Source organism: Candida albicans, chromosome R, assembly GCF_000182965.3.
Source record: "Candida albicans SC5314 chromosome R, complete sequence".
Classification (NCBI taxonomy): Eukaryota; Fungi; Ascomycota; class Pichiomycetes; order Serinales; family Debaryomycetaceae; genus Candida; species Candida albicans.
Window position 1 is genome coordinate 981174 of NC_032096.1, and position 16565 is coordinate 997738.

General features: G+C 35.2%; 9 protein-coding genes across 9 annotated transcripts; 3 read left to right on the forward strand and 6 right to left on the reverse strand. All coding sequences in view use genetic code 12, as the record gives it.

Annotated features, from left to right (window-relative positions):
* Positions 1–899: 899 nt before the first annotated feature.
* Positions 900–1235, reverse strand: RBR1 (Rbr1p; the record flags this gene model as incomplete). The annotated part of the gene is made up of 1 exon (XM_712305.2): positions 900–1235. One exon carries the CDS (start codon positions 1233–1235, stop codon positions 900–902), a length of 336 nt encoding a protein of 111 aa, XP_717398.1.
* A 1775-nt stretch (positions 1236–3010) lies between these two features.
* On the reverse strand, positions 3011–5407 carry CAALFM_CR04450CA (chromatin modification protein; the record flags this gene model as incomplete). The annotated part of the gene is made up of 1 exon (XM_712306.2): positions 3011–5407. One exon carries the CDS (start codon positions 5405–5407, stop codon positions 3011–3013), a length of 2397 nt encoding a protein of 798 aa, XP_717399.2.
* Positions 5408–5663: 256 nt separating this feature from the next.
* Positions 5664–6461, reverse strand: CAALFM_CR04460CA (uncharacterized protein; the record flags this gene model as incomplete). Its single annotated transcript, XM_712307.2, has 1 exon — positions 5664–6461. The coding sequence occupies one exon, from the start codon at positions 6459–6461 to the stop codon at positions 5664–5666; it is 798 nt and encodes a 265-aa protein (XP_717400.1).
* A 177-nt stretch (positions 6462–6638) lies between these two features.
* Positions 6639–7553, forward strand: GPI2 (phosphatidylinositol N-acetylglucosaminyltransferase; the record flags this gene model as incomplete). The annotated part of the gene is made up of 1 exon (XM_712308.1): positions 6639–7553. One exon carries the CDS (start codon positions 6639–6641, stop codon positions 7551–7553), a length of 915 nt encoding a protein of 304 aa, XP_717401.1.
* A 148-nt stretch (positions 7554–7701) lies between these two features.
* On the reverse strand, positions 7702–9231 carry LAP3 (bleomycin hydrolase; the record flags this gene model as incomplete). Its single annotated transcript, XM_712309.2, has 1 exon — positions 7702–9231. One exon carries the CDS (start codon positions 9229–9231, stop codon positions 7702–7704), a length of 1530 nt encoding a protein of 509 aa, XP_717402.1.
* A 381-nt stretch (positions 9232–9612) lies between these two features.
* Positions 9613–10563, reverse strand: CAALFM_CR04490CA (uncharacterized protein; the record flags this gene model as incomplete). The annotated part of the gene is made up of 1 exon (XM_712310.2): positions 9613–10563. The coding sequence occupies one exon, from the start codon at positions 10561–10563 to the stop codon at positions 9613–9615; it is 951 nt and encodes a 316-aa protein (XP_717403.1).
* Positions 10564–10908: 345 nt separating this feature from the next.
* CAALFM_CR04500CA (uncharacterized protein) lies at positions 10909–12030 on the reverse strand (the record flags this gene model as incomplete). The annotated part of the gene is made up of 1 exon (XM_712311.2): positions 10909–12030. One exon carries the CDS (start codon positions 12028–12030, stop codon positions 10909–10911), a length of 1122 nt encoding a protein of 373 aa, XP_717404.2.
* A 2172-nt stretch (positions 12031–14202) lies between these two features.
* Positions 14203–15657, forward strand: HXK2 (hexokinase 2; the record flags this gene model as incomplete). Its single annotated transcript, XM_712312.1, has 1 exon — positions 14203–15657. One exon carries the CDS (start codon positions 14203–14205, stop codon positions 15655–15657), a length of 1455 nt encoding a protein of 484 aa, XP_717405.1.
* A 329-nt stretch (positions 15658–15986) lies between these two features.
* Positions 15987–16376, forward strand: MIM1 (Mim1p; the record flags this gene model as incomplete). The annotated part of the gene is made up of 1 exon (XM_019475536.1): positions 15987–16376. One exon carries the CDS (start codon positions 15987–15989, stop codon positions 16374–16376), a length of 390 nt encoding a protein of 129 aa, XP_019331081.1.
* Between the last annotated feature and the right edge of the window lie 189 nt (positions 16377–16565).

A 16565-nucleotide genomic window follows, 5' to 3' on the forward strand; every position in this document is an offset into this window, starting at 1 on the left:
GTATATCCAACTATAAAAAAAGAAGAACAAAGAATGAACTATAAATTTGACACATTCTAAATGTATTATTTGATAGAGTCTGAAATTTTTAAAATACATGAAAAAACACCTGATTGCGGTAAATTAAACTTTCACTCCTGCGGTATATCGTTATCTACGATAATTTTCTAGTTAAGTCGTTGAAGAATCGATGTGATATTTTCTGTTTAGTTAGTATTATCTTAATCCAATAATGACTACAAACGTGGCTTTGAAATTTCAAATATAATATTCCAGCAACTATTCTACTTTACTAATTTTATGGATTTTAAATAGTGATTATTATTAGCATATTCATCTAAATTTTAATAATTGAAATACGTTGAGTGCGGGATTAAAGTTGGAAAAAACGAAACACTGTGGTAATAAATTTAAGTTGTTCAATAGAATTAAAACCTTATTCATAACCTAAAAATTAAAAATTACCACTTGAGCAAATTATCGCATCAAAAGGTAACATTGACCTAATATAATTGTGATTATCACCAAGTAAGTTTAAGTACTCAGCTTTTTGAAAATGCGATGAAGTTGATGAACTCTTATAGTTTCCACTTTTTCAATAGTGCCAGATTCATTCTGTCGTCTCCGCTGTCTCCTGCGTGGCTCTTCCCCTGAATTTTTTTTCTTGGCACTCATTATTCTCAAGATGTACCGAGAAGTTAAACGAAAACATATATCCGCGCAAAGAAAAAACCAGAAGTTTAGCATCTACAACTGAGATCGGAGTACAACAAGCTATTAATTGAAGTGTCTTACATTGAATTGATTTTTCTTCATTCTAGCTGTATTATTGATAAATTATACAAATGTAAAAGAAAAAGAAATACTTATACATATTTATCTTTTAGTTTAGGCTTCGCTTACAACAACAAAAGACCAGCAATGGCTGCCAAGCTACCAGCACCAGCGACAGGAGCAAAACCGGCACCACTTGATGAGCCAGATTTGGCAGCAGATGAACCACCGGTAGCAGATGAAGCACCAGATTTAGCAGCTGAGGCAGCTGAAGAAACACCAGATTTAGCGGCAGAGGCAACTGACGAAGCACCGGATTTGGCACCAGAAGCAGCTGAGGTAGCACCAGATTTGGCACCAGAAGCAGCCGAGGCAGCACCAGAGGCAGCAGCTGATGAATCAGCAGACATAACAGCAGCAATTGAGGCGGTTAAAGCTAATAAAGTGGTGGAGAATTTCATTTTTGACTGTAATTGATTGTTGTAGTTCTTAGTTAATACAAGATTGTAAACAACAAGAAGAAAAAAAAAGTAAGAGAAATGGAAGTATAATTGAATGAGAATGAGGGGGACTCTTGGGAGTATTTATAGTTTTAGAATAATAACTGTGGTTGAAATATTTCATGTTACAGAATTGCTGAAATATTCTCCTCAATTGCTTTATTATTTGTAAAATCGAAAACAAAAAACCAGACTAGCAATTAATATAATATACTTGTTCTGCATGTAAACAGCAAGCTTAACAAAGCCCTAATAAAGTTTGTTTACATTTTTGAAGAAATTAGCCAATTACTATAAAAGTTTCACATTATACAAAAATGTGAAATTCCAAAACCACCAAAGGCAGTGCCCCTATTTAGAATTTTAAATTCAATTGGTAGTAGTAAAAATAGAAATTATGTTACAAAAATGGGAAAAAGAATAAAATTGAAAATCACTCTTTGTTAGTTTGTTCTAGTGTTGTTGCTGTTGCTGTTGTTGCTGTGCACTACACACTCTGGATATATGCACAATGCGGTAATAATGCAAAAAATAATAATAATAGGGGACATTGAATACACGAGACCATTATGAATTGCCACCAGTCAAATTCAAGCACCGATAAATAAAAACAAATTACTACGAATTGACGAGTAGCTCTAGTATATAAAATTGGCCGTGGCAATTCTTGAATAAAACAGACCACATCTTTGATTAACGATTTTTGTATGTACAAAAGTTACACAAAAGGCTAGCTTTTTCCCTGCGGTATCGAATCACTAGTTTCAACATCTTTTTATTCGAAAACACCATCTTTGGCCATGGGTGATTCTTTTACTTTGAGTGGGAAAAGACAGAGGTGGTTGGTAATGGGCGTTTTCTTTGTATAAACTGTGTAATAACTTGTTAATATTATAATATTTGGTGTATGCGCGTCAATTGAGCTTTCCCTCGTACTTCGAAGGAAATTCAACACCAACAGCATAGCCTGAATAAACTATCTATTATTAGAGCGGCATTTGATATTGATAGCAACCTACGTTTGATGAATGAAAACAGACTACAAATTAATGACCAAAAAACTATGGTGGCATTTCGGATCTCCAGGTTTCTTTTTTGTCCAGCGTTAAGTTAAGCTGCCCCGATTGAAACTTTCTTTTGTCAACAGTTGCAAATTTGCTCACTTTTATTTCTACTCAACACAGTGTTTCCACAGTTTCACTCACAACCCACACCAACAGTTTGCATTTGAACTGGTACATCTATTTTCCAACAACTAATTATGCTAAGAAAAAACAAAACAATAATAATTCGAGTGCTATTGATGTTTTTATCTTTCAAAGTTACTTTTTTACGATGCAGCTTTATGCTCTTTTTCTTGGCAACTCTAGCCGCAACTATATTGGAGAAGAAGAGGCTGAAATAAAAGATGTACAGAAGAGCTTGTACGTTTGAATGAATGTGCGTATACAGTTGTGTTCTTCCGTGTACGTTATATAGCTCGTAATTTCAAATAAAGTTGCTCTACACAGTTGACAAATCAAAAAGACGAAACACAGCAGTTAGATATAAGTATAGCAATTATTCATCTCTCCCCACAAAAATTTTTCACTTTGATATACGCCTCGATTGTTGCTAAGTTGCTGACAATTTCACCTATCAAAGTATTCCTTGACTCTTTATATTTTCATTTATTAATATTATTACATAAATTATACAATGTTCAAATCTCCGCAATCTGTATGTTTTATATGATATCATCCTTGGAAGGCACCAGCTGCAAGACATAAATTTCTTCGAGTAAAATGAACTTTGTATACAGGTGTCTTTTTAGTGAAAAATGCATTCATATGGTCGCTAGTAGCAATTGATTCCTTTTTGCTTTGCTGCTGTTGTTGTTGTGGCTGTTGCTGTTGTTGCGTTGACAGTGCCCCATCAGAGTTGGTTTCGTTGCCATTGACATTATTATTGAACGCTTCAGGTTCAGGTCCAGCATCATTTGTATTCTTTTTGACATCCCATACTCTCACACTATTATCAGCACACCCACTGACCAAAACAGTGCCATCTCGAGAAAATGCAAGGGAGTATAATGAAGCCCTAGCATGTCCTCTCATACTCTTTAACCGCCTTCCAGAACCAATATCCCATACACAAATAATTCCGTCTTCACCTCCACTTGCCAACCATCTACCATCAGGAGATACTGCTAGACAATTCACAGAATTGGTATGACCCAAGAATACACGTACACAATTACCAGTATGTACATCCCACATACGACAAGTCTTATCACTTGAGCCAGTAAAAACGTAATTGGAGTTTGGATGGAATTCAACACAATCGACATCATTGATATGTCCAGCAAATATACGCAATGGATAGATGTGATCAGTAGCCCATAACCTTGCTGTTTGATCGTGCGATGCAGTAACAAAATAATGTCCCAATGGTGAAAATTTGACATCCCAAACAGGCTGGGTATGACCCTTGTAAGAAACCAATGCAGTGTATGTATCTAATGACCATAATCTTACTGTCTTATCTTCTGAACATGACAAGAGATATTTATTATCTGGTGAGAACGATACTCCATAAACTGGTCCACTGTGACCAATGAGTTTTCTGGTATTTTCTTGTGGTTTGTGACGATCTCTTTTCAATACCGATTTCAAAGGTTTCCCATCAAGACTCCACAACTTGATGTAACTGTCTTGGAATCCTGCTGCCACTAAAGTCGAATCGTCATTGAATTCAATACATGTCATATTATTGTTAGTGTTGTGAAATGTGTACATACAAACTGACGGTAAACTTGCTTGTATTGCACCTAACTTGATCTTTGATCGAGAATCCTCAACCTGTATAATCATCTTTTTTATATCATTTGCATCCTTCAATGGAAGAGGCAATGATTCTCTAACAGGCAGATCCTGGTCTGGCTTTGTCATATCTTGAAATTCTTTAGTTAATGTTTTGTTGTTGACTGGCTCGATTTTTTCGTCTTTAATCTTCAATTCTGCTTCAACCTCCTTGGCAACATCAGGATCTATTGGTAACTTTCCCAATTTGACATTTTGTTCGTTGAATTTTTTCACTTCATTAGTATCAGTCACGTATTCTGATATTCCTTCTTCTGGATTGGCTTCACCTTCTTGATCTATTTTGTCTGGTCTATTAGTTGAAATCACAGGGTCCAAGTATTGATTTATAATACGAATCAAAATACCACCTCCAACTGCTTCGTTTTCATGGAGAAAATATATCAACAAATTCAAAGAAGTTTTGGATACCAAAATTCTATATTTGTATTTTCTATAAGCAACAGCCAAATCATTTTCTTCTAAATGTTCTGGTAACGACAAACCAGCAAACTTTTCAACTTCAATACCGTGCAAAACCAAATGATCTGATCTGAATTTATCGAAAAATAATTTAGCCTCACTTGAAAACCCTTTAGATATCAATTCCAAAAAACAATGAATGTACAACGGGTATAACACTCGAGATAACTCTGGCTTATACAAATCCAAAGATGATCCAACCCATCTTCTTAACATAGAATAAGCAGTAAAATAGATCTCTGGGTCACTTTCCCTTTTCGTCTTCTTTTCCAACTCTTTCAACTGTTTCAACTCTTTTTCTTTACTTATTTTAACTTCACGATCCTTTGCCTCTCGTAACTCTTTCTCAATTTTTGATTGTTTGTCTCGTAACTCCTTCAATTCCTGTTCAGCTTTAGTCAATTTCTCTTTTAAATCTTTATTGTCACCAATTTCATTGACAGAAGCCAATTCTGTGGTGGCTGGTGTTGCAAGGGGTACTGCTGGTGTCGGGATGTTGGAGCTCTCAAGTCTAAGTTGGGCTTCAGTTCTGTGATATCCTTTTTTATTTAAATACTCTAAAACGATTCTATTCAAATCAGCCTGTGAATATTGTGGTTGATTGGATCTACCCTGTGAAGAACGTGCAGATCCTGTTGTTGATTGTTGATTTTGTGTTGATGATTTCTGTTGTTGTTGTTGTTGTACAGAAGGAACCTGTGCTGGTGTTGGTGCCGATGGTTGAGAGTTCCCACTAGTATTGGTCAGTTCCTGTGTTTGGTGTTTGTCACCATCTTTATTACCTTGCAATTGCTTACTTTCATCCACCATTTTGAATACTTGTTGATAGATTTATCAACCAAAAAATAGAATTGTTTATTCTTCTACTTACATTGAAGAGGTGTTTTTTTCTTTTCCTTTCGAGTTTGTTTTTTTGGTGAAAATTAGTCTGGTTCATGCACGACCGTTCGTTTACAGAATACCTGAAGTGTTCATTCATATCATTCATTGATACAAGAGATTGTAAACATTACTACACTATTAACACTAACCAGAATATATACTAAATAAAACTGCGCCCAATTACTTACCAGATTTCTCTTGTAGATTCGTCAAATTCTTTCATAGACTCCCCAAGTCCCTTTAAATCTTTCTTGATCTGTGCAACATACTGGTTTATCTCCTCAAAATTCTCTTTACGGTATATTGTTTGGTTTTTAAACTCTAGGTCCTCTTGCTTATCGTCAGACTTGAAAAATGAATTGATCTTTTCTTGCTTCGCCTGCTTCTTTTGTTCCTGCTTTTGTTGTTCTTCATCCTCATGAAGTATTTTATCTTCTTTAAATAGATTATCAGAAGGGTGTACTGTCGGGCTTATAGTATTCAATTGATAAAAATGTTGCTTTTGATGTTCTTTGGAATTAAAATCATTAAATTGTTGAGTCGACATGGTATTCAATAGTTTATCCTGCAGTTCCTTAAGTTTCTTCAATTGCTGATTGAAATTGTCATTAAAAAACGAGCCCTTGCTTCTAACTTCCTCTGCCATCTTTTTCACATCATCCAATACGTCAATTTGAGTCCATAATTTATCCAGATAAGTTGCACTTGGCTTTGTGGGTGGTACTTTGTCTAAAGTAGCAACACTCTGTGTATCTTGTGTTGAATAATTGTCACCAGTAGTATTTGTGGTTGTTCGTGATAATCTATAATGACCACTGCTAGAACCTGTCCGTGTGGGTTTCGGTTGGTTGGGTAAAAACTGCGTTGTAAAACTGGCATTGTTAAATGAAGACACTGAGGTGGTATGAGAATGTCGAGCTGGTACAGCCAATTTCGTAGAATTATTGCTCCTCACTGGCTGTATTGTATTTCTTTGGTTCATGATGAGTTAGAAGTTTAAGGTTGGTGTTGAAGTAGGCAGTATAATTTATGAGTTTGTGTGTGTGTGTGTGGAAGTATTCTATATCTTGTGTTTTGTGGGTCGTGTTTTTTTTTTCTTTATTTTATTTTTAATATTTCAATTTACTTTATGGCTTGATATATTCCATGAGTGACTACCATGGAAGAAATACATATAAGCTCTTCCATTTTGCAAGATAGTGATTCAGCTCCCCCAAACCATTTTCAGCATGCTCAACAGCAAGAGCAACCATCATGGAAGAAATTGCTATACTTGCAACAACCATTTCCAGACAATTACACTGATCAATCTTTTCTATCTCAATTGAAGAGAAACACAACTGTTGCCAAATATTCCTACAAAAATTTGGTACAGGCGTTTTCATTTATTGTTTTCTATATCTCGTGCATCCTTTTAGTTATTTTGATGTTTATTGGAATATATGAGAAGCAATGGGACCCCATAATACCCACATTAATTAGCACCGGTATTTCCCTAGTCGGTTTTTTCAGTTTAAAGAATCTATCAATGAACATGAGGTCGTTGATGGTAATTACATTTATACTCCTTATTGTGTCTCCAATATTGAAATCGCTAACAAAATCCACTTCATCGGACTCAATTTGGGCAATTTCCTGCGTGTTGTGTTTAGCAAACTCGATATTTCATGACTATTCAATGAAAGTGAGTTATCGTCCAATAGTTTCCACAAACATATCTTTATCAAACGCTATTGTGTTGGCGTCTAGATTGAGCACGACATTAGACGTATTTTTGTTTGTGTTGTTCGCTATTGAAGTTAATATACTACTACCGTTATTTGATGCAAAGATCCGACTCCTGGGTCTAGAAACTATTCATTGGCCAATAGCATTTCTAACTTTTAATTTGACCAGTTATTTGATGTATATTTTGTTAAACTATAAGTTTTTGGTTTACTGGATTTTGTCTGTTTTTGTGATGGTGGTCATCATGCCTATATATTTCTTGTCCTTGCAGAGGTATAAAAACGAGATACAAGGACCATGGGATGTGGCGAAACCAAAGTTAATGAAGTCAAGTATACAAAGCTGACCTTATAGAAGATAATATACACTTTTCTTTTCAGTGTCGTCAATAGGGTGAACTATCTAATTTATTATATAAAATTATTCACTAAAGCAAACCAAGACTACAAAAGAAACACAAACCTTAAAAACATAAGCATTTTATCAGATAAAACTTAAGCTAAAGCACCCATAGGGTCATAATATGGCAATGTATTGAATTCTTTGCTTTTCCAGATATCGTATGCTTTCTTTCCTGAATACTTCTTGTTTGTCACAATTTGGAAAACATATTCATCAAACCATTCATCGGTCATCATAAACCAACCCTTTTGACCAGAATCTTCGCCCCATGAATTTTCAATCTTCCATCTTACTGGTTTGTTTGTTTGTGGGTCGATGTGCACTCCAGTGATCACCATAGCATGTGTCATTTGGGATGAACCAACCTTCAATCTCTGCAGTTTGGTGATATCCAAGCTAAAGTCAAAAGCAGTTGAATAGTCATAGGCAGTTGTGTCCAAAATTCCAGATTTTGAATCGGAAAACTTGCCAACATCTGAACCAAAAAACACAGGCTCATTATCTTTCAACATTTTAATTGCAACTTGTTTAATCTCGTCAATTTCGAGATTGATATATTCAATTGGTTTTCCACCAAATATGTTATTTAACCTTTCGACAGTGTATAATTTGTTGTACTCGTTTCTAGGATCATGGATCAAAGAAAAGTGTTCGGAAGCATCAAAGCGGACATGAGTCTTGTAAAAGTCTAATGGATTGGTTTTAAAAGACTTGTATTTCCCATCTTTGTCGATAAATTCCCACAAAAACTCGTCAGTTGGCTTAGGTGGTGTTCCTAAAGCTAAAGCGATTGTCTTATAGATAGATTTAATAGCACTTGCCTTGAAAGAACTAATAACATTCTTTGGTGCATCTTTAGCTATTAAACTTCTAAGCTTAAGTCCATATTCCCTTAATTTTTCCGTGACAACATAATTCAATTTTGACGAGTTAGTTGATTGGGCATTATCTGGGAATACCTCATTTGGGACTACACCATATTTGTTAACCAAATTCACAATCATATCCCATTGACCACCATCATTAACTGGGTTGCTAAACAAATAACTGATTAATCTAGAATCCAAGTCTTCACTGGATGTGTCTTCAATGTTCTCCAAGAAAAAGTTTGCTTTTTCTAACTTGTCGTAAAAGTACAAGTAGGATTGAGAAAGTTGAAAGTCGTCCTCTTTCAAATTGTAATTCTTGATGACGTGGGTTCGTAATACGTTGGATGAGGCAAAAATCCAGCATCTTCCAGACAGTTTCTGGTTGTTAAGGTGAGCTGGTGATCCAATGGTATCAACTGTGATATTAAACAAATATCTATCTTTTAAAGATTGTTTGCCGACAGAATTCTTTGCAATAACATCAACAATGGCGTTCTTGGCAAGAGCATTTTGAGCTAAAAGATTCTTTGTCTGGGATTTGAAATCATCTTCCCATTTAGATAAGATGTTTTCGGAGATTGGGTTGATTTCGTTCTCAGCATTTTCTAATTCAAGTCCCTCAAATTGTTCACGGAAATTATCAAAGGTAGAAGTCGATGAGTAAGGCTTTTCATTAAAGATTTCTTCTTCTGTTTCTGGTAATGGTGACTTTGTGGAGGCAGGCATTATTGTTTTGGATGTGTTGGAACCCATAACCTGGTTAATATTTGCTAATTTTGGTAAAAATAAATGAAATGACCCAAAATTAGCTTTCAGAATAAGAAAGATCAAGCCTATTTATACTTGTTTTTATCCTTATGAGATAAGAACCACAGTTTGTAGATAATGCGGACAAAAAATCAATGTTCTATCTCCACATTTGCTCGTTTTCCCTTTTCCGAGTTTAGTTGGTGGTGCCACCTCCTTAATTAAAACGAGATATCCCTATCTACTACGCGGCACAACATTTAACTTTCGGATAACCACTGAGGTGTATGATTTAATAGGAGTTAATTGTCTGAATTTTTTTCTACATTAAAACAAACTTTAATAATGTACTAGTGATACTTAGCTACTTCAAAAATAGAGCAATACTTACGTACATAATTTCCCACCTAAATACTCTTGAGCAATATTTTTTATGAAATCCTCATCAATATGCATATGTTCTGCTTCGATCGATAGAAAATCAACTGAATTCTTTTCGTAAAGGGTTTTTAATCCAATGTAGTCGTTCTTGTATAATTCCGTATAAAGAAAGGGGATACTTCTCTTGTGCTCTGGGTCAAAATCATGAAACTGTGAACTCTCTTTAGGCACAAGAGTGGTATCTTCGGTAAAACTTACTAACACTAATTTGTTCAATTTTGAAAAGTTTTCCTTGTAAGTTGCATTCTTTTCATCGCGCTCGTTGTTTATATCTGCCAAGTAATTTGAATGCTCTAAATATTGGTCTATGTTTGCTGGATCTCTAAAATACTGTGCTGGTATAACTCGCTTTTGAACACTATCGTGCCAAACTTGCTTCTTCAATAATGCATTTCTCCGTTTGCATAACCAATCAAAACGGTCTTTGCATAGAGGTAGTTCCAGCACTCCCAAATGCGGAGAACCAAAAGTTATTAAATTGTTCACTTCTAAGGGGCATCTTTCTATCAAACCTCTCATAAAAACCCCACCTTGAGAGAATCCAATAGAATCAAACCCATGCAGTAATTCAGTGATATTTCGAAGTTGTTGGCACACCTCGTCAATTTGTTTGTTGGCATCCCCAAAAAAAGACTTTTGTTCATCGGAAGAAGGGTTATCATCTAAACGTATTGCATAGACAAATATTCCTGGATACATGCTGTCTAATATTTCATGGACTTTATGTATACCGGACGTGTTATAGTTGTCACCTAAACCATGCCAAATTACGACTGGTCGGTAAGTATCGGTTGTCGACAAAACAGGTTCTGGGAAACTTGTGGACACATCAAAATTTGTCGCTGGTATAAGCAGAAGTATAGTTTGTTGGACGTTGAATAAATTCAGTAATAACATTGCTCTTGTGGTTTGGCCAACTTAATACAAGTTTATTGTGGATCTGGTGTGCGCCGATATGTATTTATCGAGCACATTTGTTTTATTCCATGATACACGACATTATTTTTTCGGGAACTTCATTTCACTTGCAACCATTTCTGCTAATTGGTAATGTAAACTGTTCTACATAGCCGTGCTCAGTCAAATATGAAACTTAACATCAAATCTAGTTCCTTTAAACTATATAAATATTCAATATCAAATAATCATAACTGCATAAGTGAATATATAACAAACTATAATAACATCAACATTAACTACTGCAAAAAACAGTAAATCAGTAAGAACATTCTTTTGGAATTTCTAATGCGTATATTCTTGTAAAACAGATTTCAAAACATCTGGATACCATTTTTTTGCAACGTCTTGATGAGATTTGATTCTGTTTCTAAAAACGGCATGGCCAATTGGTTCTTTGCTCACATCCGGCTCAAATTGGAATCCAGTATCAACCCCCCAGTCTTTTATTTTTTTGTCTCGTTCATTTTTCAAATCAATCACCTCTTGGGGCAAATTATCTACAACACCCTTTGAGCTGTCCAAATCAATAGTTTGGAAAAACGGAATTGAGATTCTTGTCCCTGTTCCTTTTTCGGGTACTAAAACACGATGGATTGTAGCCTTGGCCACACCACCAGTAATAGCTTGCAAAGTTTGACCATTGTTAACAACTAGGTGACCTGGAATATTAGGAACTGTTATCCAATGGCCTTGGAAATTTTGAACCTGCAACGAGTTCTGGTGCTCGGTAGCTTGGTAGATATAGGTTATCAAATCGGAGTCTCTGTGAGGTCCAACACCTTGGTTAGTTTCCGGTGTATCGTCTAAAGCGGCAGATTTTGTTCCATCTAACTCTGAAACGTCTGGATAAGCAATTAATTTCATTTTACATTGTTGGTTTTCTTTGAAATATCTATTCAACGCTTTGGGATCAACTCCAATAGATTCAGCAACCAAGTCTTTAAAGACATTGCTCAATGCAGTCATCTTTTCTATAAATCTTTCAATGGTAGGTCTAAATTTAGGAATGACTTCAGGATTTGGCCATAAGTTAGGTCCTTCAATATTTTTGTACAATGGCTCACCTTCTTTTGGTGCTGGTAATTCTGTGGCAAGATCTATTTGTTCTCTCCAATCAGTGTGTGATGCAGTTATTTCATTGGCTAATCTGGTGTAACCTAAAAAATGGGGACTATTGAGCATTTCACATTGAAGTTTTTCTTTTGCTGGTAACGCAAAAAACTCAATAGCTTGCTGCTTAATTGACTGTAAGTCTTCCTCTGTGGGTCCTAAAGATTCATAATTCTTTAATAACAAAAACCCCACATTGATTATGGCATCCCGCACCTCTTCCAAAAACTTTGACCTGGTGGCTGGATCGAAAGCCTCTTGCAAATCAATGATAGGAATTTCTTGGAATGACATGGTTGCACTTGTAAGATAAATAAGGAAAATGAAATAATATAGTGGCAGTCAGATTAGGTATTAAGGTTAAAATGACTATTTATATATTAGTGAAGATGAAAATTTGTTGTGTTAAATTTTTCTTGGGTTTTGTACGAGATGACTAATTTTTCTTAGTGAGCCACAGTTTGATCAAAGTAAAAGTCTGCATCTTAGTACATGATAATGCACCTTGTAGAGATAGATAATAAACCCGGAACTCAATGAACCAATAATTTAATGGTGCATGTACTACTTGATACTCATATTATTAAAAAAGTCTCTAGTCTTTGTTGTTGAATTTTTTAATGTATTTGCAGTTGGCACGTGAAAAAGAGATTACAATGGCACTTCAAGATCTTGTTCAATCTTTGTTTTGATTGGGCTAGAGGAAATGTTTATTGTATGGTTATCACTCAGAAGAACTGAAAGCTGATTTTGTGTGGAATGTGATTTAACTTAACTTTTATGCTTTCATGTTGTAAGACTTTAGTGAACTTTTTTTTGGCTATTTTTGGTATAATTTTGCAACAATATTGTGAGAAAAGTTATGTTTCTGGGGATATAGTGTACTTGAGGTAATTATCGTAGTTTTTAATCAGCAAGCTACACGGAAGAAGGAAAAAGACAAACTTCTGGTCAGTATAATATGTGTTAACATTCCCGATTGAAAAGACAACGGCCTAGAAGACAATTTATGAAATCTTACAAAAAAAGTAATGTAAACACTAAAAGTGTGCGTGACAACTCGTTGAACAAGTTTTAACGATTTTGCAACGGTCTTTGTCTAAAAAGAGCACCCGCTTGTATTTGAGAAAAGGTTTAATTCAAAAACTTAGAGAAAACTGCTACCATCTAAAGTTTATTTTTCATTTCTATAATTTATAAAATTGCAAACTCTCCAGTTCATCAAATACTGAAAAAACTAGAGAGTTTTTTGAATAGAAGAATTTCTTTAAATGGAGATTTTGTTTTCTATCTTAGAAACTTGGGTTCACTGTGACACGTAACTTAAACAAATACCAACAATAATCATGTTAATATCGTATAATGCCAAGCAGAAATAAAATAGGTCTTGCCAGTTTAAAAAAATGTTGGTAGCATGTAAAAACACAGAGTGGTTTTTGTCGACAAATATTGTTTTTATACGGCATTGCCAACAACCGTAGTTTCTTTGTTTAACGAGGCTCATAACAAAACCTCACCAAAAACATACAAGATTCTGAGATCACGCCAGCAAAAATCGTCTTTCTAGTTGGTGCATAATAGGAGAAGCTGCGACGCTGGAATTTCGGAATAATTAATTATCCTCCACAAGGCTCTCGTGTTTATTGTGTAACTTAGTAATAATAAAATTCGTTGAGTGGTATTTTTGTTCAGGTCAAGAGAATTACTCGGTGATGGCTACAAAACCAGACGCAGCCATCTCTATTCCCTATGTCCATATTCATATCTAGGGGTACTTCTGTTGAAAAAGGAACTGAACCTGGTTTAGACCTTAATCTACAGCTTGTATCTTGTAAAAGAAAGTCTTCCCCTCCAGTCTCCCCCAACTAGAACATAAAAATAAAACTTCATAAAGATTCCACAAAAATTATTCCGTGTTCTTGTCCCGACTATCCCACACTATAACTCCTCCCTTCCCCGTATAAAAATAACAAAATAGTTCAAATAGGCTATAGTATTTTTTCTGGCCCCATGGGAATAACCTGATGCTCAGCTGCATTATTGAGATCAGCAGGTAACATGTTTTTCGAAACAAATTTAATAATTCTCGGAATAATTTTAGACCATGGGGTGATGTTTTTCCATTTTTGTAACTGAAAAAAAACTTTTTCTTGTAGCTTACGCAACCCACCAACGCTTGAAATTTGCACGACAACCTCCTCCGGACTACTATGGTCAGAGATTGGTGATACTGCTGAGATCGTTGAATGATGATGAAAAAAAAAACAAGAAAATTGAAAAAAAAAAGTTTTAGAATATAAATTGCTGAAATTATTCCTAATTTACAATTTCTTATTGTATTTTTATTTTTTTTTCCTTTTCTCTTTATTATTTTTTCACAGTCAATCACTTTAACTTTTGGTTGCTTAATAATAATACTTTATAACAAGTCCATTACTATTTTAATTCAATTTTATATTACTTACAATGGTGCATCTCGGTCCAAAACCAGCTCAAAAAAGAAAGGGAACTTTCACTGATGTTTCTCCTCAATTATTAGAAGCTCTTAAACCAATTCAAGAGCAATTCACCATTTCTGCAGACAAATTGAGAGCTATTGTTAAACATTTCATCTCAGAATTAGACCGTGGTTTATCAAAAGCTGGTGGTAACATTCCTATGATTCCAGGTTGGGTCATGGATTTCCCAACCGGTAAAGAAACTGGTTCTTATCTTGCCATTGACTTGGGTGGAACCAACTTGAGAGTTGTCTTGGTTAAATTGGGCGGTAACAGAGACTTTGACACCACTCAATCCAAGTTTGCTTTGCCAGCTCACATGAGAACTGCCACCCTGGACGAATTATGGGATTTTATTGCTAAATGTTTGAAAGAGTTTGTTGATGAAATCTACCCAGATGGTTGCAGTGAACCATTGCCATTGGGTTTCACATTTAGTTATCCAGCTTCTCAAAACCGTATCAATGAAGGTATCTTGCAAAGATGGACTAAAGGCTGGTCAATTGATGGAATTGAAGGAAAGGATGTTGTTCCAATGTTGCAAAAAGCTATTAAGAAAGTTGGTGTCCCAATTGATGTTGTTGCGTTGATCAACGATACCACAGGTACATTAGTTGCTTCTATGTACACAGACCCAGAAGCTAAGATGGGTTTGATTTTTGGTACTGGTGTCAACGGTGCTTATTTCGATGTTGTCAAGGACATTCCTAAATTAGAAGGTAAATGTCCATCAGATATTCCACCAGAATCACCAATGGCCATCAACTGTGAGTACGGTTCATTTGATAACGAAAAGTATATCTTGCCAAGAACTAAATACGATGTTCAAATTGACGAAGAATCACCAAGACCAGGTCAACAAACTTTCGAAAAGATGATCTCCGGTTACTATTTGGGAGAAGTTTTGAGATTGATTTTATTGGAATTTGCTGAAGAGAAGAAATTGATCTTCAAAGGTCAAAACCTTGACAAGTTGAAGGTTCCATACGTCATGGATGCCTCTTATCCATCCAAAATTGAAGAAGATCCATTTGAAAACTTGTCTGATGTCGCCGACTTATTTAGAGAAAAATTGGGCATTGAAACCACAGAACCAGAAAGAAAGATTATCCGTTGTTTAGCGGAATTGATTGGTGAAAGATCTGCTAGATTCTCTGTTTGTGGTATTGCTGCTATTTGCCAAAAGAGAGGTTACAAAACCGCTCATTGTGCTGCTGACGGTTCAGTGTACAACAAGTACCCAGGGTTCAAAGAAAGAACTGCCCAAGCTTTAAGAGACATCTACGAATGGCCAGCTGATGTCAAGGACCCAATCATCATTGTTCCAGCTGAAGATGGTAGTGGTGTTGGTGCTGCCGTTATTGCTGCTTTGACCGAAAAGAGATTAAAAGAAGGTAAATCCGTTGGTTTGTTGGGTGCTTAGATTAAAAAAAAGTACAATGTTTAAACTCTGGGTTTTAGTTTAGATATGTTTTATGTTTTGTAATGTGTATCATGACAGTTTTGACAAAAATAATAATAAAAAAAGAGAATAAAGATCAAGAATTTAGGTAAATGTCATTGTTGATGTAGTTTTGAAGTGATAGTGGTATGTGTTGTAAGACCATCAAAGAAGTCGTGTACAGTGTGTAGTATTTTTCATTTGGTAACTTTTTTCACTTCACATTTTCTTCTCCTGATTTTTATTTACTTATACAACTACTTGCCATTCAAAAAATAGAAGCTGAAAACACTTGACTACACACACCACTGATGTCCCAAGAATATATAAATCCCAGCACATTAAACTCTTCGAATTCATTGCTTATAGATGAATTAACTGAATCAAATGATTTGGTAGTTTTGGAGGAGCAATTATCACCTGATGAAGTGATTCTCAACGCTGACATTATAAATACAGAGCGCTTGATTGAAGAAAGTAGATCCTTAGAAGAGCAACCATCATATGTCATTGATATTTTTGGAATACTAAAGAAAGCTGCCATCAATTTGGTTCTACCATTTATTAATGGTATGATGTTGGGTTTTGGTGAAATATTAGCACATGAGATTGGGTTCCGTTATAATTGGATTGGTGCAAGAGTCGAGCCTCCAAGAAGAATGGTGCAGAAAAAGAATGAGTCTGCTTCCAAGTATTTGTAGAAATACATTTTTGTTCATAAGAATAAATAGGTTAAAAATTTTACATTACATATTAAAATATGAGCTTCTTTGATTATATATTTTTGTAACTTTCCCTTAACCCCCGGGGTATTAGGAAAAATCCTACTAGCCCTACAAAACCGGAAGAAAAAAAACTGAGAATAAAACTCCGAAGTCAAATCAAAACGT